At 43.5% G+C, this 25,425-nt stretch overlaps 1 protein-coding gene across 2 annotated transcripts in view; it reads left to right on the top strand.

Moving 5' to 3' along the window:
- Positions 1-25,425, top strand: part of LOC106568935 (calsyntenin-2) — a 314,056-nt gene that overhangs the window by 201,608 nt on the left and 87,023 nt on the right. For both annotated transcript variants that reach the window (XM_014139780.3, XM_014139781.3), the window contains exon 3: positions 23,750-23,945. In XM_014139780.3, coding sequence (XP_013995255.2) covers positions 23,750-23,945 — 196 coding nt within the window. The remainder of the gene's footprint in view (positions 1-23,749; positions 23,946-25,425) is intronic.

Raw genomic sequence — 25,425 nt, 5'->3', positions numbered from 1 at the left:
AACTTTAATAATGTTCAGAGAATGTTATTTAAAAACATATACACTGCTCAAAAAAATAAAGGGAACACTTAAACAACACAATGTAACTCCAAGTCAATCACACTTCTGTGAAATCAAACTGTCCACTTAGGAAGCAACACTGATTGACAATAAATTTCACATGCTGTTGTGCAAATGGAATAGACAACAGGTGGAAATTATAGGCAATAAGCAAAACACCCCCAATAAAGGAGTGGTTCTGCAGGTGGGGGCCACAGACCACTTCTCAGTTCCTATGCTTCCTGGCTGATGTTTTGGTCACTTTTGAATGCTGGCGGTGCTTTCACTCTAGTGGTAGCATGAGACGGAGTCTACAACCCACACAAGTGGCTCAGGTAGTGCAGCTCATCCAGGATGGCACATCAATGCGAGCTGTGGCAAGAAGGTTTGCTGTGTCTGTCAGCGTAGTGTCCAGAGCATGGAGGCGCTACCAGGAGACAGGCCAGTACATCAGGAGATGTGGAGGAGGCCGTAGGAGGGCAACAACCCAGCAGCAGGACCGCTACCTCCGCCTTTGTGCAAGCAGGAGCAGGAGTAGCACCGCCAGAGCCCTGCAAAATGACCTCCAGCAGGCCACAAATGTGCAGGTGTCTGCTCAAACGGTCAGAAACAGACTCCATGAGGGTGGTATGAGGGCCCGACGTCCCTTACAGCCCAACACCGTGCAGGACGTTTGGCATTTGCCAGAGAACACCAAGATTGGCAAATTCGCCACTGGCGCCCTGTGCTCTTCACAGATGAAAGCAGGTTCACACTGAGCACGTGACAGACGTGACAGAGTCTGGAGACGCTGTGGTGAACGTTCTGCTGCCTGCAACATCCACCAGCATGACCGGTTTGGCGGTGGGTCAGTCATGGTGTGGGGTGGCATTTCTTTGGGGGCCCTCCATGTGCTCGCCAGAGGTAGCCTGACTGCCATTAGGTACCGAGATGAGATCCTCAGACCCCTTGTGAGACCATATGCTGGTGCGGTTGACCCTGGGTTCCTCCTAATGCAAGACAATGCTAGACCTCATGTGGCTGGAGTGTGTTAGCAGTTCCTGCAAGAGGAAGGCATTGATGCTATGGACTGGCCCGCCCGTTCCCCAGACCTGAATCCAATTGAGTACATCTGGGACATCATGTCTCGCTCCATCCACCAACGCCACGTTGCACCACAGACTGTCCAGGAGTTGGCGGATGCTTTAGTCCAGGTCTGGGAGGAGATCCCTCAGGAGACCATCCGCCACCTCATCAGGAGCATGCCCAGGCGTTGTAGGGAGGTCATACAGGCACGTGGAGGCCACACACACTACTGAGACTCATTTTGACTTGTTTTAAGGACATTACATCAAAGTTGGATCAGCCTGTAGTGTGGTTTTCCACTTTAATTTTGAGTGTGACTCCAAATCCAGACCTCCATGGGTTGATAAATTGGATTTCCATTGATTATTTTTGTGTGATTTTTGTTGTCAGCACATTCAACTATGTAAAGAAATAAGTATTTAATAAGATTATTTCTTTCATTCAGATCTAGGATGTGTTGTTTAAGTGTTCCCTTTCTTTTTTTTGAGCAGTATACATTCTGTTATTAGCATCAACAAGACTCTCCCTATCGTCTATTTTGTTCAAGTTTGTTGGCAACGCCTACTAAATGGCCACATTTTGCCACCAAGGTTCTTTTCACAGTCCCCAAATCCATAACAAATTCAAGAAAGCGTACAGTATTATATAGAGCCATTATTGCATGGAACTCCGTTCCATCTCATATTGCTCATATGAACAGCAAACCTGGTTTACAAAAACAGATAAAGCAACACCTCACGGCACAACGCCTCTCCCTTATTTGACCTAGATAGTTTGTGTGTATGTATTGATATGTAGGCTACGTGTGCCTTTTCTAAATGTATGTAGTTCTGTCCTTGAGCTGTTCTTGTTTATTAATGTTCTGTATTATGTCATGTTTCATGTTTTGTGTGGACCCCAGGAAGAGTAGCTGCTGCTTTTGCAACAGCTAATGGGGATCCTAATAAAATACTGTCACGAGAATTTTCAATCCCAATAATGATAATTAAACAATCATTTAATCTTTGACCAATTTCCCGAGGTTTGTAAGACCATTAGATCAATAATAATTGGGCAAAGTCTCAGATTTGATAAAAGGTTCGTTGATCTTTATTCATGAGAGCTCTAAAGTAAAAAATGAGGACCCAGTCCTTTTATAATACACACACACACTCCTACCTTTAGACCAATCCCTGCTCAAACAACCAGTACTTTTCCACTAACCACAAAGAACCATACATTTTATCACATCCTTCAAGGCTTTCACCTCCCCTCCCCCGTTGGGGCCCTCTTGGTTTGAAAACCTCTAATGATTTTCTATTATCTACTCTACAACTTCACTCTGCTTACATCTCTACTAAAGAATATAATACCCTAGTATTAAAATTCTAACAGATCTACACACATCCTCGTTTTATCTTCTCATGATTCTCAAACATTTTACACTATCATACAATGTCCGAGTGGAACACTTTAGCCATTATTCTAAAACATACAAATTATTCTATCAAGTACCAATACCAAATCTGATCTTAATGAGTGCTTGTTTCCTTTGAAATGAGGTCTGTTTGAATTGACTAAAATGAACAGCTTTGTATGCGTAAAAAAAACATGGCATGCTAGCTCCTTCCTGGTGGCGCAGTGGACTAATTCCATGGATAGAGAACAGAAGATTATAGGTTTGAATCTCACTGATGCTGTGTCACAATAAAAATAAATGTGTTTGCATGATTAATGCCTAAGGAATTTCTATCTATCCTTGGATTTCAAAAATCTTTTCCCAAAATAAGCTAGCACTGTTATTACAAGTCTTATTGAAACATTCAGAGAAAGTTTTAAGGAAGTTATTCAAAAACTTCCAAACAACCTATAATTTCCGTTGTCAGAGTTAATAAAACCGCCCAGGAAAACTTTAAAGGAACCAGAGCAAAACCTCAGAAATCTCAGAACTTCCCTGCAACCTAAAAATAAACGTTCCCAGAACAGGCCAAATTTTCACTTCTGTTCTCAGAACTTTAAAAAAACGTTATGTTTTACCGGTCAGGAAACCTATGGCTTCGTTCCCACAACTTCCAAGGAACCAAATGTGCTAGCTGGGTATCTACTTGTACCATAAGAAGGTATCATGGCTAACAGCTCCAAGCAATAATTTTAACTGCGAAATCGCTGATGAGAAAGGCCTTCATGGCTATTGTTTGGAGTTAATTGCTACAGGAATTGTTTTATTAACTCTAGATCAGGCTGCTGTGAAAATTACGGCTTCATCAGATGTGATTTCCACTTCAGTGGGAGAAATTAACTCTTGGCAGATCTCCAGGAATGGAGTCAGATAGTAGAAAGCAATGGGGTGTGCGTGTGCGCGTGGTGTGTGCGTGTTTGTGTATTGTGGAGATTAGAAGTCTGTGTGACTGCACGTGTATGCTTGGTGTGTGTGTGCTTGGTGTGTGTGTGTGTGTGTGTGTGTGTGTGTGTGTGTGTGTGTGTGTTCTTGGTGTGTGATGGCCCATCCACTGACTCGTATGCGTCTTTTGTCATTTAGCGATTGTCACTTCCTCTCACAACTTTCCATGTTGTGGTCGAGTGAGCTAGACCTCTAGTCGTGGTCACTGGCCTGGTGTGTGTGTGTGTGTGTGTGTGTGTGCATGTGCGTGGGTACTTGTGTGTGTGTCCTCGAGTGTGTGCGCGTGTATCTCCCTACTGAACCCAGTGGCCCATATCCTCTTCTCTCTCACTCTGTACTGCAGGAGCTGACAGAGGTCAGGGCCCTCAGCCACTCAGACATTTAGACTAAGAGGCTTGAGAAGGACTCCCTCTCGGAATGGCCAGGCTGTGATACTATGGAAGAGGACTTAGAAACATGGCGGGGACATGGAGATAGAGAGTCTTTAATTTCACCCTGGAGTGAAAGGCTTAGAACTCATGATCAGAATTGGAATTCCTTCCTCATGCTGAACTGCTCTAAGGGACAGTTTCCTAGCGGAGCAGTTTTCTAGACATAGATTAAGCCTTGTCCTCGATGGAGAATCCCCATTAAAGGCGTTTTTTAGTCCAGGATTTGGCTTAATCTGTGCCTGGGTGTCTGGCCCTGAACGTCTACTTACTATATAATCAAACACAAGCTTTTTCTAACCCACAATATGCCATGGTTTCCCTTTAGTTCTCTTCAAATCTAGCCTGGCTAAACCAGACTGAATGTATTGTTCGGTCTGGTTAAACCAGGCTATTCCAAATCTCCCCTTGAGGTACAAAAATAGAGGGTGTGTACTGTACTGTACTGTACATTACACTTAAACTGACATCTTTACTGAAAGTCAATGGAGAGAGAGGGTTACTTTATGTCATGATGAGATTCATATAAAACAAGGCAACAGTAAACATGTCGTCGGCCACGAAGGATGCATTGCCCCCCCCTTGTGCCAATTGAGATATGGTGGGTGACTAACAAATTTCAGTTAATTACTATGACTCTCGCCTTGGGCCAATCAGTGTCGTTTAGTAAATGCCGGATCTCCATTGGAAGACGCATCATTCCCCCAACTTTCATCAAAATGGGGCCAGTGCTTTCTGAGAAATCCTGTGTGACTAACATACGAACATACTAACGGATCCACAGTCCACTTCCCTACTTTCATAGTGGGGGACAACAAGATGATTGAATGAATAAAGGATTCGGGGTGTGAGCGATGCATTTGTTTCAGTGTTCTCTGACCACGTTTACATCCACACCGTATTCCTGTTATTATTCGGGATTACTCAAGTATTCTGTTTTTGAGTTGACATCATATCCCATTTACAATAATCCGAAAAAGCTTGTGTCCCAGTTATGAGGAACCCGGATAAGATGCTTGGAATATACTGATCTTAGACAGGATACTGTGGCATGTAAACATCTGATCCCGTTTACTGTTGTTTTTGCGGTCTGCACAGGCTCAGTTTCGCATGTCATGGGTGTTGTGTGATGATGTTTTCTTCCGATTGTCAAACAAATCACTTCAAAAAGTAGTTTACCTGTGCAGTTCGACCCACCATAATATTTCCATAACAATACATTTTGCTGATACGCCGTATTGGACCGTAGAGCTTACTGGCTACTTTCACCCATAATTTAGACAAAGTCTCTGCTTATAATTTCCGACATTTGGTAGGCCATTTGTTTTTCAACTATAGCAGCTTCTATTCTGTCATAACTTGTTGCCCCAGAAGACTAAATGAAGTAGTGCTTACCAGAATAATGTCTTAAATCGATAGAATGAATGTGTTAGTAATCTAGTTAACACCGGTAAAGTTGTCTGTTTAATGTAGGGACCAGGGAGAAAACAACTCCAAAACAGTGGAAAGATTAGCAAAGTGCAAAATGTCCAAATGTCAAGTTGCACCGGTTGAAAGGAAATGAAACGCTGAGAAAACAATAAGACGTTTCTGATAAGACTTCAGTTGGTCTTGGGAGCATATTTTTTGTGGTTGAAATACTGTCTGCTTGCTTAACAGTGTCAAAGATAACCCATTACACGTACATTCACATTTTCTCAAGAGATGCTGAAAGAAAGAAATCATATTTCTCCACTGCTGTTCCTGAGACAAAATTAACATTTGTTGTATCATTTTAGTGCAAGAAATGCATAATTCTGCAGTAGTTCATTATATACAGTTTCTTCAGAAAGTACGTAGTCACATCCCTTGACGTTTTACACATTTTGTTGTGTAACAGTCTGAATATAAAATTGATTAAATTGAGATTTTGTGTCACTGATCTAGACACAATACCCCATAATGTCAAAGTGGATTTTTGTTGTTGTTGTTGAAATGTGTCAATAAGTATTCAACCACTTTGTTATGGCAAGCCTAAATACATTTAGGAGTAAACATTTGCTTAAAACCTCTTGGGGCTATGTGGGACGCTAGCGTGCCACCCGTGGTGCACCCTATCAACAGCAGGTGCATTTCAAGAGCGGCAAATTTGAAACCAAATAAATGTCAAAATTCAAATTTTTCAAACATACAACTATCTTACACCCTTTGAAAGATAAACATCTCCTTAAACTAACCACGTTGTCCGATTTCAAAAAGGTTTTACGGCGAAAGCATAAAGTTAGATTATGTTAGGAGAGTACATTGACAATAGCTGTGTGTAATGTTTTGTCAATTCAAAGACAGGGTCACCAAAATCATAAAACCAGCTAAAATGATGCACTAACCTTTTACAATCTCCATCAGATGACACTCCTAGGACATTATGTTAGACAATGCATGCATTTTTAGTTCTATCAAGTTCATATTTATATCCAAAAACAGCATTTTACTATGGCATTGATGTTGAGGAAATCGTTTCCCTCCAATAACCGGCAGTCAAGTCAGCACCACAAATTAAATAATTAAAATTAGAAAACATTGGTAAAATATTATATTGTCATTTAAAGAATTATAGATTTACATCTCTTGAACGCAATCAACTTGCCAGATTTAAAAATAACCTTACTGGGAAATCACACTTTGCAATAATCTGAGCACTGCGCCCAGAAAAGTATGCTTTGCTATACAGACAAACGGCCATGTTGGAGAGATCTAAAATCGAAAATACTATGTAAATAATCCATTACCTTTGATTCTCTTCATCAGATGTCACTTCCCGGGATCCCAGGTCCATAACGAATGTAGTTTTGTTCAAAAAAGCTCATCATTTATATCCAAAAAGATCCGTGTTGTTAGCACATGATCTAAGCCAGCCGGACTTCTCGTCATGAACGAGGGGAAAAAATATATTTACGTTCGTTCAAACATGTCAAACGTTGTATAGCATAAATCATTAGTGCCTTTTTTAACCAGAACATGAATAATATTCAAGGTGGACGAATGCATTCTCTTTTATAACGTATTGGAACGAGGGTACCCAACATGAACTCGCGCGCCAGAGTCTAATCGGCCATCACCGTTCCAAGGCTCTTGTTCGGTCAGATCTCATAGTAGAAGATTCAAAACACTTTGTAAAGGCTGGTGACATCTAGTGGAAGCAATAGGAAGTGCCAAAACATTAATCAGCCCCTGTGTGTTTCAATGGCATAGGCTTAAAGGTAATTCAACACATCAGGTATCCACTTCCTGTCAGAAAATGTCTCAGGGTTTTGCCTGCCAAATGAGTTCTGTTATACTCACAGACACCATTCAAACAGTTTTAGAAACTTTAGGGTGTTTTCTATCCATATATAATAAGTATATGCATATTCTAGTTACTGGGTAGGATTAGTAACCAGATTAAATCGGGTACGTTTTTTTATCCAGCCGTGAAAATACTGCCCCCTAGCCCCAACAGGTTTTAACAAGTCACATAATACCTTGCATGGACTCACTCTGTGTGCAATAATAGAGTTTAACATGATTTTTGAATGACTACCCCATCTATGCACAACACACATAAAATTATATGTAAGTTCCCTGAGTCGAGAAGTGAATTTCATGCTCATATTCAACCACAAAGACCAGGGATGTTTCCCAATGCCTCACAAAGACGGGCCGGAGCAGAAGCCAGACGTTTTATGTGCCCCCAACCGATTGTGTTTTTTTGTTCGTTTATCTGCGTTGTTTGTAATTTTGTACATAATGTTGCCGCTACCATCTCTTATGACCGAAAATAACTTCTTGACATCAGGACTGCGATTGCTCACCACGGACTACCAGAATCCTTTTTCTTCTTTCACGACTCTGACAAGCCCGAGGCGGAGGATATACAGCTCCCTTGGGAACAGGCCCCGAAACCCGTGATCTGGGTGAAGAGGAGGTGGAGAAAGAGAGGCCGAAGAGCGGGCTGCCTTCTGAGAATTCGAAGGTGATCGAATAAACCCCCACTTCCCTCAATTCTGCTAGCAAACGTGCAATCTTTGGACAATAAAGTCAATGAGTTACGGGGAAGATTAAACTACCAACGGGATATTAAAAACTGTAACATCTCATGCTTCACGGAGTCGTGGCTGAACAACGACAATACCAACATACAGCTGGCTGGTTAAACGATGTACCGGCAGGATAGAAGAGCGGCGTCTATATAGTTTTGTAAATAACAGCTGGTGCACGATATCTAAGGAAGTCTCGAGCTATTGCTCGCCTTAGGTTGAGCATATCATGATAACCTGCAGACCACACTACCTACCGAGAGAGTTCTCATCTGTATTCTTCGAAGCTGTTTACATACCACCTCAGTCAGAGGGTGGCACTAAGAAGGCATTGAATGAGCTGTATTCTGCCATAAGCAAACAAGAAAATGCTCACCCAGAGGCGACGCTCCTAGTAGCCAGGGACTTTAATGTAGAGAAACTTCTATCAGTTTTACCAAATTTCTATCTGCATGTTAAATGTGCAACCTTAGGGAAAAGAACTCTGGACCACCTATACGCCACACACAGAGACGCATACAAAGCTCTCCCTGTCACGACTTCTGCCGAAGTCGGGTCCTCACCTTGTTCAGGCAGCGGTCGGCGTCACCGGTCTTCTAGCTATCATCGATCCACTTTTCATTTTCCATGTGTTTTGTCTTGTTTTTCCTCACACCTGGTTTCAAATCCCTCAATCACTTGTTGTGTATTTAACCCTCTGTTCCCCCCATGTCTTTGTGTGGGATTGTTTATTGTAAGTGCTTGTGCACGTGTTGATTGGTGCGCCACGGGTTTTTGTACCCATATCTTGTTATATTTATGCTGTTGGTTTTGCTATTAAACTGCTCCGGCTATTACCAAGTTCTGCTCTCCTGCGTCTGACTTCCCTGCCACCGGTTACGCACCCCTTACACTCCCTCGCCTTCCATTTGGCAAATCTGACCATAATTCCATCATCCTGATTCCTTCTTACAAGCAAAAATTAAAGCAGGAAGCACCAGTGAATAGATCAATAAAAAAGTGGTCAGATGAAGCAGAGGTTAAGCTACAGGACTGTTTTGCTAGCACAGACTGGAAAATGTTCCAGGATTCCTCCAATGGCATTGAGGAGTACACCACATCTGTCATTGGCTTTATCAATAAGTCGCCCCCACAGTGACCGTACGTACATACCCCAACCAGAAGCCATGGATTACAGGCAGCATCCGCACTGAGCTAAAGGCTAGAGCTGCCGCTTTCAAGGAGTGGGACTCTAACCCGGAAGTTTATGCCCTATGCCCTCCTACGAACCATCAAACAGGCAAAGTGTCAATACAGGATTAAGATCAAGTCGTACTACACCGGCTCTGACACTCGTCGGACGTGGCAGGGCTTGCAAACCATTACAGACTACAAAGGGAAGCACAACCGAGAGCTGCCCAGTGACACGAGCCTTCCAGACGAGCTAAATTACTTCTATGCTCGCTTCAAGGCAAACAACACTGAAACATGCACGGGAGCACCAGCTAGACCGGACGACTGTGTGATCATGCTCTCCACAGCCAATGTGAGTAAGTCCTTTAGACAGGTCAACATTCACAAGGCCGCAGGGCCAGATGGATTACCAGGACATGTACTGCGAGCATGCGCTGACCAACTGGCAAGTGTCTTCACTGACATTTTCAACCTCTCCCTGTCCGAGTCAGTAATACCAGCATGTTTTAAGCAGACCACCATAGATAGGTAACCTGCCTAAATGACTACCGACCCGTAGACATTAAGTGCTTTGAAAGGCTGGTCATGGCTCACATCAACACCATCATCCCAGAAACCCTAGACCCACTCCAATATGCATCACGGTTGACAACTCCCTTGTGTCCTCCTCCCAGAGTGCTAAGAGCCTCGGCGTGACCCTGGACAACACCCTGTCATTCTCCACTAACATCAAGGCGGTGACCCGATCCTGTAGGTTCATGCTCTACAACATTCGTAGAGTACGACCCTGCCTCACACAGGAAGCGGCGCAGGTCCTAATCCAGGCACTTGTCATCTCCCGTCTGGATTACTGTAACTCGTTGTTGGCTGGGCTCCCTGCCTGTGCCATTAAACCCCTACAACTCATCCAGAACGCCGCAGCCCGTCTGGTGTTCAACCTTCCCAAGTTCTCTCACGTCACCCCGCTCCTCCGCTCTCTCCACTGGCTTCCAGTCGAAGCTCGCATCCGCTACAAGACCATGGTGCTTGCCTACGGAGCTGTGAGGGGAACGGCACCTCCGTACCTTCAGGCTCTGATCAGGCCCTACACCCAAACAAGGGCACTGCGTTCATCCACCTCTCGCCTGCTCGCCTCCCTACCTCTGAGGAAGCACAGTTCCCGCTCAGCCCAGTCAAAACTGTCCGCTGCTCTGGCACCCCAATGGTGGAACAAGCTCCCTCACGACGCCAGGACAGCGGAGTCAATCACCACCTTCCGGAGACACCTGAAACCCCACCTCTTTAAGGAATACCTGGGATAGGATAAAGTAATCCTTCTACCCCCCCCTTAAAAGATTTAGATGCACTATTGTAAAGTGGTTGTTCCACTGGATATTATAAGGTGAATTATAAGTCGCTCTGGATAAGAGCGTCTGCTAAATGACTTAAATGTAAATGTAAATGTAATACCGCCTCAACAGATACACACATGATGCAATCTCTATTGCACTCCACACTGCCCTTTCCCACCTGGACAAAAGGAACACCTATGTGAGAATGCTATTCACTGACTACAGCTCAGCGTTCAACACCATAGTGCCATCAAAGCTCATCAATAAGCTAAGGACCATGGGACTAAACACCTCCCTCTACAACTGGATCCTGGACTTCCTGACGGGGCACCCCCAGGTGGTAAAGGTAGGTAACAACACATCCGCCATGCTAATCCTCAACACAGGGTCCCCTCAGGGGTGTGTGCTCAGCCCCCTCCTGCACTCCCTGTTCACTCATGACTGCACGGCCAGGCATGACTCCAACACCATCATTCAATTTGCAGATGACACAACAGTGGTAGGCCTGATCACCAACAAAAACAAGACAGCCTATAGGGAGGAGGTCAGAGACCTGGCCGTGTGGTGCCAGGACAACAACCTCTCCCTCAACATGATCAAGACAAAGGAGATGATTGTGGATGACAGGAAAAAGAGGACCGAGCATGCCCCCATTCTCATCGACAGGGCTGCAGTAGAGCAGGTTGAGAGCTTCAAGTTCCTTGGTGTCCACATCACCAACAAACTAACATGGTCCAAGCACAACAAGACAGTCGTGAAGCAGGCATGACAAAACCTATTCCCCCTCAGGAGACTGAAAAGATTTGGCATGGGTCCTCAGATCCTCAAAAGGTTCTACAGCTGCACCATTGAGAGCATCCTGACGGGTTGCATCACTACCTGATATGGCAACTGCTCAGCCTCCGACCACAAGGCACTACAGAGGGTAGTGTGAACGGCCCAGTACATCACTGGGGCCAAGCTTCCTGCCATCCAGGACCTCTATACCAGGCGGTGTCAGAAGATGGCCCTAAAAATTGTGAAAGACTCCAGCCACCCTAGTGATAGACTGTTCTCTCTGCTACCGCAGGGCAAGCGGTACCAGAGTGCCAAGTCTAGGTCCAAGAGGCTTCTAAACAGCTTCTACCCTAAAAGCCATAAGACTCCTGAACATCTAGTCAAAATGGCTACCCTCCACACCACTGCCACTCTCTGTTGTCATCTATGCATAGTCATTTTAATAACTCTACCTACATGTACATACTACCTCAACTAACCAGTGCCACCGCACACTGACTCTGTACCAGAGACAAATTCACTTTTCAGCAGGACAATAACCTAAAACACAAGGTAAAATATACACTGGAGTTGCTTACCAAGACGACATTGAATGTTCCTGAGTGACCTAGTTACAGATTTGACTTAAATTGGCTTGAAAATCTATGGCAAGATTTGAAAATGGCTGTCTAGCAATGATCAACAACCAACTTGACCGAGCTTGAAGAATTTTTTTAAATAATATTGGGCAAATAGTGATGCAAAGCTCTTAGATATTTACTCCAAAAGACTCACAGCTGTAATCGTTGCCAAAGGTGTTTCTAACATGTATTGACTCAGGGGTTGAAATACTTATCTAATCAGGATATATTAGTGTTTTCTTTTTCATATGTATTTTTTAATTCATATAGTTTTCTTCCACTTTGACATTACAGTGTATTATGTGTGGATCGTTGACATAAAAGGACAATATAGTCAACGTGAATCCCACTTTGTAACATAACACAATGTGTAAAATGTAAAGTGCTGTATTACGCTACATGTGAGAGGTTACAGGCCTACAGTCAGTGTCCATATTTCAGTTACTATTCCATTTAACCCATAAAAATTTAAAGGAGGAATATACTGCTTATTCATGGTTCAGGGATACTCGTGAGTGGGATATCAAAGTTGCATGTAAACAGCTTATCCCGAATAAGACCTTAAGCGACATATGATCTACTATCCGGAATACTGTGCGCACGTAAACGTGGTCATTGATGTGCAGGTGACAACAATAGGTACTTAGTCTATACCTCAACAGTATAGATTATTGCATTCAGTGTACTAGTGGTCATCTCTCAGCATGATTGCTGAAATCTGTTTTGTCACAGGCAACCATGGATACCCATAAGGGACAGCCATTCCACAATTGCATCAACCCAAGTCACAGTAAATTACACAAACCTAAACCTACACAAGCGTACACTGTACATGGCACTGCTGTCATGAGAGACTCAAAAGCTCAGTGCTCACGTTCTGTCTCTGCCTCTGTTCTAATCTAATCGCTCTTGGCTTTGTACCTCTGCTCAGCAGAGGTACAAAGTCCGGGCTAATGGGCATCCCTGAGCGAGGGACTCCTGGCGTTCAGGAAACCCTGTCTCGGTGACACTGTGACCCCCGGAGATGTGGGAGCTGTCAGTGTGTAGCCGCCAAGGGGAAACCAAGCGGTTGTGGGGGGCAGCAGGTTCAGTTGGGGCGGAGATGGAGAGAGGAGGGATAGTAGAGAACAGGCAAAAAGAGAGGGAGATGAGGTAGAGAAGAGATGGGGAGGGAAGGAGGTAGAGAGGAGATGGGGAGGGAAGGAAGTAGAGAGGAGATGTGGAGGGATGGAGGTAGAGAGGAGATGTGGAGGGAAGTAGGTGGAAAGGAGATGGGAAGGAGGTAGAGAGGAGATGGGGAGGGAAGGAGGTAGAGAGAAAGAAAGAGCAGAGGAGGATGTAGAGAAAAAAAGAGAAAAGAAAGGAAGTTGATGATTAGAGAGGAGGATGCAGAGAGAGAAGAGGAATGTAGAAAGCAGAGGGTAGAGAGGGAGGGGGACGGGACGGGAAGGGATGAGATGAGCGGAGCACCTGGATGCCAACTTTGAGAGCTAAATAATTGATGCCCCCTGACCAGAGGTCATCCGGAGAGGGAGGAGGAGAGGCAAACAGGGGGACAGACTCAGGGGAGGCATGCCCGGTAGAGCTATTTATAGCTGCATTAGCTCTCCCTCTCGCTCTCTCGCTCTCCATATACAGTAACAGTCAAAAGTTTGGACACACCTACTCATTCAAGGGTTTTTCTTTATTTTTACTATTTTCTACATTGCAGAATAATAGTGAAGACATCAAAAATATGCAATAAAACATGTAGTAACCTATAGATTTGAGATTCTTCAAAGTAGCCACCCTTTGCCTTGATGACAGCTTTGCACACTCTTGGCATTCTCTTAACCAGCTTCATGAGGAATGCTTTTCCAACAGTCTTGAAGGAGTTCCCACATATGCTGAGCACTTGTTGATTGCTTTTCCTTCACTCTGCAGTCCACCTCATCCCAAACCATCTCAATTGGGCTGAGGTCGGGTGATTGTGGAGGACAGGTCATCTGATGCAGCACTCCATCACTCTCTTTCTTTGTCATATAGCCCTTACACAGCCTGGAAGTGTGTTTTGGGTCATTGTCGTGTTGAAAAACCAATGACAGTCCCACTAAGCGCAAACCGTATGGGATGGCGTATCTCTGCAGAATGCTTTGGTAGCCATGCTGGTTAAGTGTGCCTTGAATTATAAATAAATCACTGACAGTGTCACCAGCAAAGCACTCCCACACCATTACACCTCCTCCTCCATGCTTCATGGTGGAAACCACACAAGCGTATATCATCCATTCACCTACTCTGCGTCTCACAAAGACACGGCAGTTGGAAACAAAAATCTCAAATTTGGACTCATCAGACATAAGGACAGATTTCCACCGGTTTAATGTCCATTGCTCATGTTTCTTGACCCAGTCAAGTCTCTTCTTCTTATTAGTGTCCTTTAGTAGTGGTTTATTTGCAGCAATTCGACCATGAAGTCCTGATTCACGCAGTCTTCTCTGAACAGGTGTGTTGAGATGCAGTCTGAGGTGCAGTTAACTCTAACTAAGTCTGGGTCTTCCTTTCCTGTGGCACTCCTCATGAGAGCCAGTTTCATCATAGCGCTTGATGGTTTGTGCGATTGCACTTGATGAAACATTAAAAGTTCTTGAAATGTTCCATATTGACTGATCTTCATGTCTTAAAGTAATGATGGACTGTCATTTCTCTTTGCTTATTTCAGCTGTTCTTGCCATAATATGGACTTGGTATTTCACCAAATAGGGCTATTTTCTGAATACAACCCCTACCTTGTCACAACACAACTGATTGGCTCAAACGGATTAAGAAATTCCACAAATGAACTTTTAACAAGGCAGACCTGTTATTTGAAATGCATGTAGTAACCTATTTTAGATTTTAGATTCTTCAAAGTAGCCACCCTTTGACTTGATGACAGCTTTGCACACCCTTGGCATTCTCTTAACCAGCTTGTGTTACAATGACTCAATTGCACTCAAGGCAACAATCAGTATTTATAGAATATATAAAATCACTACAGATCACTTATCTAATCACCTGTCTTTTTACAGTTTAACTTCTTTTTTTCTCAAAGCAAAAAAATCTAATATCTTAAACATGAGGGCTGGTTGAGAAAATGCCAAAAGTGTGCAAAGCTGTCATCAAGGCAAAGGGTGGTGTCACGTTCGTTGTAATAATGATCGGACCAAGGCGCAGCATGAGCAGCGTTCCACATCTTTAAAGAATAAACGAAAAGTGACGACAATGAAACTACACATAAACAATATCCCATAACCCACAGGTGGAAAAAATGCAACTTAAGTATGATCCCCAATTATAGACAACGATAACCAGCTGCCTCTAACTGGGAATCATACAAATCACCAAAACATAGAAAAACTAAACTAGAACCCCACATAGAAAATAATAACTAGAAAAAACCCCAGTCACGCCCTGACCTACTCTACCATAGAAAGTAAGAGCTCCCTATGGTCAGGACGTGACAGTATTCCCCCCCCCCAAAGGTGCGGACTCTGACCGCAAAACCTGAAATAAAAGGGAGGGTTAGGGGGGGTGTCTAGTGTCGGTGGCGGATCTGGTGCAGGACGAAGAACCCGCTCATCCCGCAGATCCACCAGCATCGGGGGAGGCTCTGGTGCGGGCCAAAGAACCCGCTCATCCTGCGGATCCAGCCATGGACCCAGGCTGAACACTGTGCCTGGACTGGGCACCAACGCAGAAGACTCTGGCCTTGGAGCTGGACTGGACGCCGTGCTTAGACTGGGCATCGGCGTAGTGGTGGCTCCGGCCATGAAGCAGGACTGGACGCTGTGCCTGGACTAGGCACCAACGCAGAAGAAGACTCTGGCCTTGGAGCTGGAGGTTCCGGACCGTGGGCCGTCTCAGGAGGTTCCGGATCGTGGGCCGTCTCAGGAGGTTCCGGCCCGTGGGCCGTCTCAGGAGGTTCCGGACCGTGGGCCGTCTCAGGAGGTGTAGGGCCGTGGACCGTCTCAGGAGGTGCCGGGCCGTGGACCGTCTCAGGAGGAGTAGGGCCGTGGACCGTCTCAGGAGGTGCCGGGTCGTGGACCGTCTCTGGAGGTTCCGGGCCGTGGGCCGTCTGAGGAGGGGTTGTCTTTGGGCGTTCTGTAGGCGCGAACCCTATCGTCGTTGCTGTCCTCCATTATTTCCTTCCGATGTCCATAAATCCTTCACCTGGTGCACACGCTGCTTGGTCCTGGTTTGATGGGATATTCTGTCACGTTCGTTGTAATAATGATCGGACCAAGGCACAGCATGAGTAGCATTCCACATCTTTAATATAGAGTGAAACTAAGCAACATACATAAACAATAAAGAATAAACGAAACGTGATGACAATGAAACTACACATAAACAATATCCCATAACCCACAGGTGGAAAAAAATGCTACTTAATTTTGATCCCCAATTAGAGACAACAATAACCAGCTGCCTCTAATTGAGAATCATACAAATGACCAAAACATAGAAAAACTCAACTAGAACCCCACATAGATAATAATAACTAGAAAAACCCCCAGTCACGCCCTGACCTACTCTACCATAGAAAATAAGAGCTCTCTATGGTCAGGACGTGACAGGTGGCTACTTTTAATATTTTCAAATATAAAATATGTTTTGATTTGTTTAAAACTTTTTTGGTTACTACATGATTCCATATGTGTTATTTCATTGTTTTGATGTCTTCACTATTATTCTACGTCTATAAAATAGTAAAAATAAAGAAAAACCCTTGAATAAGTAGGTGTGTCCAAACTTTTGACTGGTAGGTACTATATACATACACATATATATACATATATATATATATATATATATGTATATGTATGTATATATTAATTAATTTCTCTCTTATCCCCTCCATCTTTCTTTCCCTGTCTCTCTCACCCTCCCTGATTTTTCCCTCTTCATGCTGTAAATCAATGAGCCAGGTACCCAGGGTTCAGGCTCTCTATCTCTCTCTCTCTACCCCCTCTATATCTATCTCTCTCTCTCTCTCTCTCTCTCTCTCTCTCTGTCCCTCTCCCTCTCGCTTTCTTTCTTTCTCTCTCTCTCTTTCGTTCTCTCTTTCTCTTTCTCTCCTCGTTCACCCGCTCTCTCTTTCTCTCTCTCTCTCTGCACCAACTCCTGATGCACTCCTGATGCACCTGATTCACGCCCACTACCTCATTCTCACAGAGATGGAAACTGGCTCAGGCCCCGGCGAAACTCGGACAAATCTTAATCATCAAAACAGTTTGTAATTTCCAATAATTTTGTTTTGCTCGATGTCTTTGTCTTTCAAGTGATCCAATAGGCTAAAACAGATTCTAATAAACAATAAACACACATAAATTACCTCTTTTTTTTTTGTTACCATTATTTTCCACAGTCTTCACAACTGAATTGTTTGGTAAACAAACATGTCAGTTCTTTGTGTTGAAGTATTATACGACTGTACCTGATTCCACCATTAAAATCATACTTGTCCTACAGTTGCTATCATCCCAAGGCTTTCGATTTGATGCGATTCAATTAACATCCAACATCCAACATCCATTGACATGTGTGTCTCAGTGTGTGTTTGTGTGTGTGTGTTAGGGTGTGCGTGTGTATTACTGAGCTGTGTATACGTGGCACGGGTCACACGGTTGCCTTTGCTATCTCCCAAATGCAATTAGGAGGTCCCCCCTATCTTAATGAAAGAGCCTAATGGGATTCTAATAAATTGTCCACCGTGACTGGCAACAGACACTGCCCATGGTCTTCTGGTGAAGCCAATACCTCATGGTAGTATGAATGGCTGAAGGGGTTCTGCAGAAATGGTGGGTTGTTATTGTGAGAAAGGAAAGGACGAGGTGCCGCTGTAGAAATGTTTTTGTTAGATGAGACATTTTATAAGGTCATAGACTGTTTGAGTCATTGTGTGTGTGTGTGTGTGTGTGTGTGTGTGTGTGTGTGTGTGTGTGTGTGTGTGTGCATGTGCTATCCCTTTAATAGGCTGTTGGGGGGTAGCCTATCTTCTAAACCATTTTCTTCCGAAGTCGGGTGTCTTACCTCACATAGCAATGTAATGTACATATATATATATATAAGTTTGACCTGTTCACTAGCAGCAGTCCGTACTTCATTAGGCCACTCATTATCCAGACACAGAGTGGAAAAAATACATAACAAATCAAGAGAATCAACTAAATTAGAAGAGCTCAGAGAAAATGTGGCGAGGCGCAAACTCCTGAACCTCATCATCTTCCTCTTCCTCCTGCCTCCGTGTTAGATCCCAGGTTTGGGAGTGTGTGAGCGCTAGCAGCAGGTCATTAGCGACTAGAGGCGTAATCCAGCAAGTAATTAAAGAAGGGGACGTGGGTTCGTCTGAGAGTGTTAGATGACTAGCTGAGAGGCGAGAGAATGAGCGAAATCAAGACTTTAAGCCTATGGGGCCGCCAAGAGAGACCCGCATTTTAATCAGCCTCCCAGCCACACCCACACACTCCACACCCACACACTCCACACACACACTACACTACACACACTAAGCCATCTTCGCGATGAGACAAAACACACACCACGAGAGCGAATCTAATATGATATTTGATTAAAAGTAGGAGAATTAACATGGTGGATGAAGTAGTCTGTTTCTCAGTAGAAGGGAATTGGACATAGGGATGATTTTGCGAGGTCACTGTCCTAGATAGACACCCTAGGCCGGACCAGATGGGCCAGCTCAGTATTTGCACCAATTATTTCACCAAGACTGAACCAATTACTTTGAAGTATTAAACAGAAAACTTCCAATAAAGTCCAAAGAGGAGGAACAAGACTTTAATTAAAAACGTAAATAAAGACAGCTTCAGAGTTTTGTGTGTCAATGTCCAATATCAGAATGACAGATGCAAACTTTGCACAGCCTGCTGCAAATGTTGAGTTCTCGTCTTCCGTAGATAGTGACACAGGGGAGAGATTTTTTTTGAAAGAACATCCAATGCACCATAACCTGATCTTTGCTAAACACATTTCTGTGGAGTACGACTTGGTTTTAATATTTCAGACGCTCAATTAGAGGTGAGCTTGGATGCTACCTGGCATTCTAAAAGCAATGCTCTTTTCTAACTCAGAATGTTCAATATTAAACAGGCTCAATTTGATTGACTTTTCTCTGAATCATTTCTGCTGACTCCCACATGTCCCACTCCCAAACTACAGCACTTCTCAAACACCTTGGCACTCTATCAAATCCCCTGACAAATCTTTATATTTTCACATTTACCGTGAAAACAGCCACTTCCCATAAGATATATACCAAAGAGTTCAGGCCCAAAACGGTACGATTCAGAGTCAATAGTAGACTACTAGAGCACATCTCTTGGCAGTGCTTTTGAGTGGCAATCTAAGTGGAGTTCAAGAGAGATGCAAAGTGCACTTCTGCTGACACGATAGGAATCTTCTTCCCTGAAATCTCTTCGTCAGTCTGTCATAATCATTTACACATACAGGTAACTGCTAAAATAAGGAAAGACTTGAGTTAATGAGGGATACAAAGAATATTGAAAGCAGGTGCTTCCACACAGGTGTGGTTCCTGAGTTAATTAAGCAATTAACATCTCATCATGCTAAGGGTCATGTATAAAAATGCCCAGTTGCTCGGTAACCCATTATTTTGGCTACCATGGTTACAAGAAGAGATCTCAGTGACTATGAAAGAGGGGTCTCAAAGGAGCATAGGGGATATAAAGGGTGTGTCCATCTGTCTCAGTCACAGGCGGACATTTATTTTCATGAGTCTTTCCCTGGAGGCAGAACTGAGCAGTTTCCACTAGATAGGCCAGCAGCAAAGTCAAAATTGGTTATATCGTATGAATTAATGAAAACAAAAATGTGCTTTTTGGTGTTAATTTAAGGTTAGGGGTAGGCATTAGCGTTAGCAGTGTGGTTAGGGTTACGCATTAGCGTTAGCAGTGTGGTTAGGGTTAGTTTTAAAATCCTTTTTGATAACTTTGTGGCTGTGCCAGCTAGTGACCACTCTGCGGAGCTGCCTCCAGGGCAAGACTCACGACAGTAAATGCCAACCTGCATCTCAGTCACCAGATTCCAACCCAACGGAGCACTTCTGGGAGATTCTGGAGTGGCGCCCGAGACAGCGTTTTCCACCACCATCAACAAAACACCAAATTATGGAATTTCTCATGGAAGAATGGTGTCGCATCCCTCTGATAGAGTTCCAGACACTTGTAGAATCTATGCCAAGGTGCATGGAAGCTGTTCTGGTGGCTCATGGTGGCCCAATGCCCTATTAACAGTGGAACCACCATAGGCCAATGGCCACTGACGTTTGATTTTGGAAAAAAAAAAGCCATGTCATGCTCCTTCCCTGACCTTTCCTGAATGTTTGTATTTTATACTGTTCATTTGTCAGAATTTTTAAATCACAAACAGAAAAGTATTTAGAGCCTTTTTACCTGTTGTTTTCACACTTATTCCTAACTTAACCTGCCAAACAATGTGCTGTAGGACGTTGGTACCCAGCCAGGCACTAATACGTCTCTCTCTCCTCACTGAATGAGTGACAAATGGATGAATGGGAGATAATTGTGCGCCTTACTTTACAATTGAATTTAAATTAGGCCTAACTGAATGACAAGGAAGATGAAGAGGTTCATTTAATTTAGAAAGACAATAGTGAAATTATGAATTTGTGTTATGCCTTTTTATCAGCAGCAAATCATTTGATGCGTCTTGGGGGTCGATACCATTCTCTTTTACGTTTTACTTTGTAAACAGAAGCTTTTACAGGACTCTTTTATTTACTATAACTCTATTACTAATCAAATGTATTGTAAGGGAAACGACAGCATGTTATTTGTTGCAGTAGGCCTTTAGAATAACGCAAAACATATTCTTGACTCTATCCAACTTGATGAGCAGGAAACAAACGATGCCAGACAGCCTGCACAGGCGGCCCATCTAAACTACACCTAAACTATACCTAAACTAATTTCACACACAATAAGACTTAACCTATAGAAAATATTAAATTGACAATAAATCTGATGAGTGACAATATTAGGCCTATTAGTTGTATATTGAACATGAAGCGATGGGTACACCTTGTAAATGACAGGTCCAAGGAAAGGATCATCACTTTATCAAATCCTCCTTCAGAGTCACACGCAGGTAAAACATTTCGATTTCTCTGTAGTATCAGAATGAGCATATTCTGCAGTTTCTATGACACTTACCTTTGTCAAATAACTCTCAAAATTCAAGAGGTGTAGCTCTATTTCCAAATTTCTGCACTGTCCATGCATTCAGCACATGACCACTTGGGCAGCAGCATTGCTCTGGCTACTAAGAAAAAACTAGTAAGATAATAAACTCAAAATAAAAACATGTTATTTATTTATGCAATTCATCCTTTACAACTTTTCATGCACTGATGCTTTTGTTTAGGAATACAGAAAATAATTTCACCTGTGACCTGGCTGGTTATATTATTATTATATTTTTGGTTTCTACTTTTTCAACAGAAGCTGTAACTGGACTTTATGAATTACTAGAACTCTATTACTAATCTAATCTACAATTAAAATTGATCAATTGGATTACACTATAATGTTTTTATTGTAAGGGAAACGAAAATAGGCTATAGTCCTACGTTTTGCTAGGACTATGTAGAATTATACAAAACATATCCTTGACTCTATCTAAACAAATAACTTTCTTAATTTATTGATATATTTCCTTTATAATATAATATATAATCCTTTATAATAGTTTATGCACTATTTATCAAGCGTTGGTGCTTATGTTTGCTGCACCTTGCAGGTTGATATCTGATACATATACTAAAGGGGACACCCGGAAACGTTCTCTAGCTGGTATTTATAGGCTGAAAGACCAGGCGGTTCTAGTGTTAATACACTTTACGTTGGTGTTTCCTTTATTTTTTTCCAGTTACCTGTACATTGCATGTCTCCTTCACTGCACTCGTTGATAGTTTCCTGACTCCTCCAGCCTCTCTCTAAACGTATTCCAGAAAAATGCATTTGCGGTCAAGCAGATGGAGCGTAAAATGGCATTGCGTCAGACCCAAACTACTAAATGGAAATGTTTGCATTTTATTCCCAGTATTCTGTATGTTTGTGTATTTTATATGTAGTGTATGATTGTGTTTGTTATTTTCATATTTCATATTGGCTTCACCTCCCTTTCCTCCCTCGCCATCTAACATAATATTTGGAAGGCGCTGGATGCTCAGAGCCATGCTGTGCTTATCATTGCCCTCGCACGCCACCCGCTGTGTTTGGATTATTATTTTCTCCCTCGGCACACCTTGCCGCTCCGCGCCCATTGTGCTGGTCGTTTAATTTCGATAAGGCATTGTGGGGCCTAATATAGAGGGGAAATGTAAACTACAAGCCCAGGCAGCAGCAAGGACGGATGGACCGCGAAGGGTAAATTGTTATTTCACCACTACGAATGGAGTTGTGATGATTTGAGCAGGTGGAATGGGTTCTAAAAAAAAAAAAAAAAAAACGGAGACAAAGAGCGAGGGATGAAAAATGCAGGGGAGTTGAGGCGGAGAGACAGAGAGAAAGTTTGGTTGATCAGAGTTTGGCAGTGGCGCTTGTGCACACAAGGGATAGCCTTGGCGCTTTTTGTTCCTGACGTCCGGCTAAGGTTTAAGTAATATCGGCTGTCACAGGGTCGGGGGTGCGAGTGTATTCCCTAAGGCTATTTCCCCAAATCCCTGAAAAGAACAGAAATACAGAGATGGTTCCAGAATCGGAAACGTAAATAAAAAAGCAAAAGTGAAAAAAGGATGTATATTATTGAGTTGGTGTAGTCAGCGGGATATCTGTAGTTATTTTCTTCTTGACTACACACCACAAGTCTGGTGTCAAGCCCGTATTTAATTTATGTCAGCGAGAGATGCTGACAAAGATCATTGTGTTCAGAACTGTGACTCTGTGTTGCCCGCTATTGCATTACTTATAAACAAGTTGAGGATATTGGAGGGAGGATTGGAGGGAGATTTGTGAACCTACTACATCAAGATGTTTGGATGTCTTACAAGATCCCCAAGTGTAATTCCATTGGATGTGGTTTACTACCCTACCCCATTCACCAAGAAAGTGTTCCCCAGTGTTACTCTATAAAAAGACTCACACAATTCTTGCTGTCCCTCCAATGGCAGGAAACCGGTTATCCATCCCACTTCTGACACCAGTGAAGGTGGGAGATAGTCACTAGCAGGGCTTGAACCAGAGACCCTTACAGGGCAAAGACACTACACTCTGTGTCATTAGGAAGGTCGTGCTTACATTCGGCAGGACTGAGCATTACAATTTCAATCTGACTCATTCAACAAGGTAAAGAGAAAGAGGATTTTTTTAAAGCAAATTATTGTATCATCATATCCAGCAGACAATTAAACGTACTTCAATTTAATTTGATTGTCATACCACTTGTGCTATTAAAAACCGAGATGGCAAACCAGCATCTCTCTCCGATTGAACCATTAGACTTAAAAACGTAATTTTTCTGAAAGGTAGCCTGGAGCGAGGAATATTGCAAAATCAAGCAAACACAAATTGCATTTCTTCCTCCCTGTCTGGCCTGGCACAACATGATGCCACCGAGGTCGATTACAACCGCAGAACACTCTTTCAGTCTCTTAGCAGCTCAACTGTGTTTTGCCACCATCTCTAAAAACACATACATGTCCTCGATAACAGTGTTCAGAGTGGCGGCATGCCGGGACACATTTCCAGCTCTGAAAAACGAGGTGACACACCATGTCCATTATCTCTCTATTAATTATCTCTCTCCCCCTCATTTCCTCCCCACCTTCTCCTCCTCCTCCTCCTCCTCATTTTCCTTGCAGGGGAGATCTGTGCGTTTATGATCCATGGGCAGGAGGCTCCGTTCGAGGCGGTGGTCCTAAACAAGACATCAGGGGAGGGGGTCCTGAGGGCCAAGGGCCTGGTGGACTGTGAGACCCAAAAGGAGTACACCTTCCTCATCCAGGCCTACGACTGTGGGGCCGGGGCCAACGGGGTCAGCTGGAAGAAGTCACACAAGTAAGGAAGGAGTGTGTGTCAGGGAGGGGGCTTGGTGTGTGTGTGTGTGTGTGTGTGTGTGTGTGTGTGTGTGTGTGTGTGTGTGTGTGTGTGTGTGTGTGTGTGTGTGTGTGTGTGTGTGTGTGTGTGTGTGTGTGTGTGTGTGTGTGTGTGTGTGTGTGTGTGGCGTGTGTAGAATTAGGGTTAAGGGTTAGGTTAAGGGTTAGGATTAGGTTTAGGAGTTAGGGAAAATAGGATTTTGAATGGGAATCAATTGTTTGGTCCCCACAAGGATAGTAAAACAAACGTGTGTTTGTGTTTGTGTGTGGCTGTATCTTTTTTTGTGTGAGATTGATTTTTGTAAAAATGTTGTGGTATACAAGCAAGCTGGTTTGTGTCAAGAACTGCAACGCAGCTGGGTTTTTCACACTCAACAGTATCCCGTGTGTATCAAGAATGGTCCACCACCCGAAGGACATCCAGCCAACTTGACACAACTGTGGGAAGCATTGGCGTCAACATGGGCCAGAGTCCCGGTGGAACGCTTTCCGACACCTTGTAGAGTCCATGCCCCGACAAATTGAGTCTGTTCTGAGGGCAAAGGGGGGGGGGGGGGGGGGGGTGCAACTCTACATCCCAAGCGTCCAGCACTATGTGAGTCTTTACTTGTCCTCAATACTATAATCACAGACAGTGACTGAGCACATCCACCGTGCAATAGCAGCCTTCTGTAGTCTTAGTAACTGAGCTGAGACTTGCTCGATGTTTAGCTCTGGGTATGATTCTCATTAATGAGGGCCCGAAGGCTCCTTATGAGTCAGACAGTCTCACATAAAGCCTTATAGCCCTGCTCTGATGAAGTGCTACTGAAGGCTGTGCTCTAGTGCATTGACTAAGGCTGATATTGTCGCACAGAGAGAGAGAGAGAGTGGGCATGAGAGAGTGGGAGTGATTTCACAGCTTGGTCATCTTTGATTAATGTCTCTGAGTGAAATAGGGCACCTGTCAAAACCAGTGTGTGTGCATCTGTTTTATTTTCATCAAAATCAAATTGTATTTGTCACGTGCGCCGAATACAACAGGTGTAGACTTTACCATTAAATGCTTACTTACGAGCCATTTCCCAACAATGCAGAGTTAAAAAGTAAGAAAATTAGCGAATAGGAAATAGTACCATAATAAATAACAATAACGAGGCTATATACAAGGAGTACCGGTAACAAGCCAATGTGCAGGGGTACGAGGTAGTTGAGGTCATATGTACATGTAGGTAAGGGTAAAAGTGACTAGGCAATCAGGATAGATAATAAACAGAGTAGCAGCAGCATATGTGGAGAGTATGAAAGCTGTGTGTGTGTCTGTGTGTGCGTGTGCGCATGCATGTGTGTGCCTCAGCTAAGCAGCATCACTGCAGGACATTTTAAGTAGGTGTCATTAAGTTAATGTCTTTAATTAGGAAGGCATGTTACAGCACCACTTCTTGTCGCAAGGTCATTGTCAG

The sequence above is a fragment of the Salmo salar genome, chromosome 14 (genome assembly GCF_965601325.2).
Source record: "Salmo salar chromosome 14, fSalSal1, whole genome shotgun sequence".
Lineage (NCBI taxonomy): Eukaryota > Metazoa > Chordata > Actinopteri > Salmoniformes > Salmonidae > Salmo > Salmo salar.
Note: the sequence above shows the minus strand (reverse complement) of the source record. Positions and strands in the feature narration are given on the sequence as shown.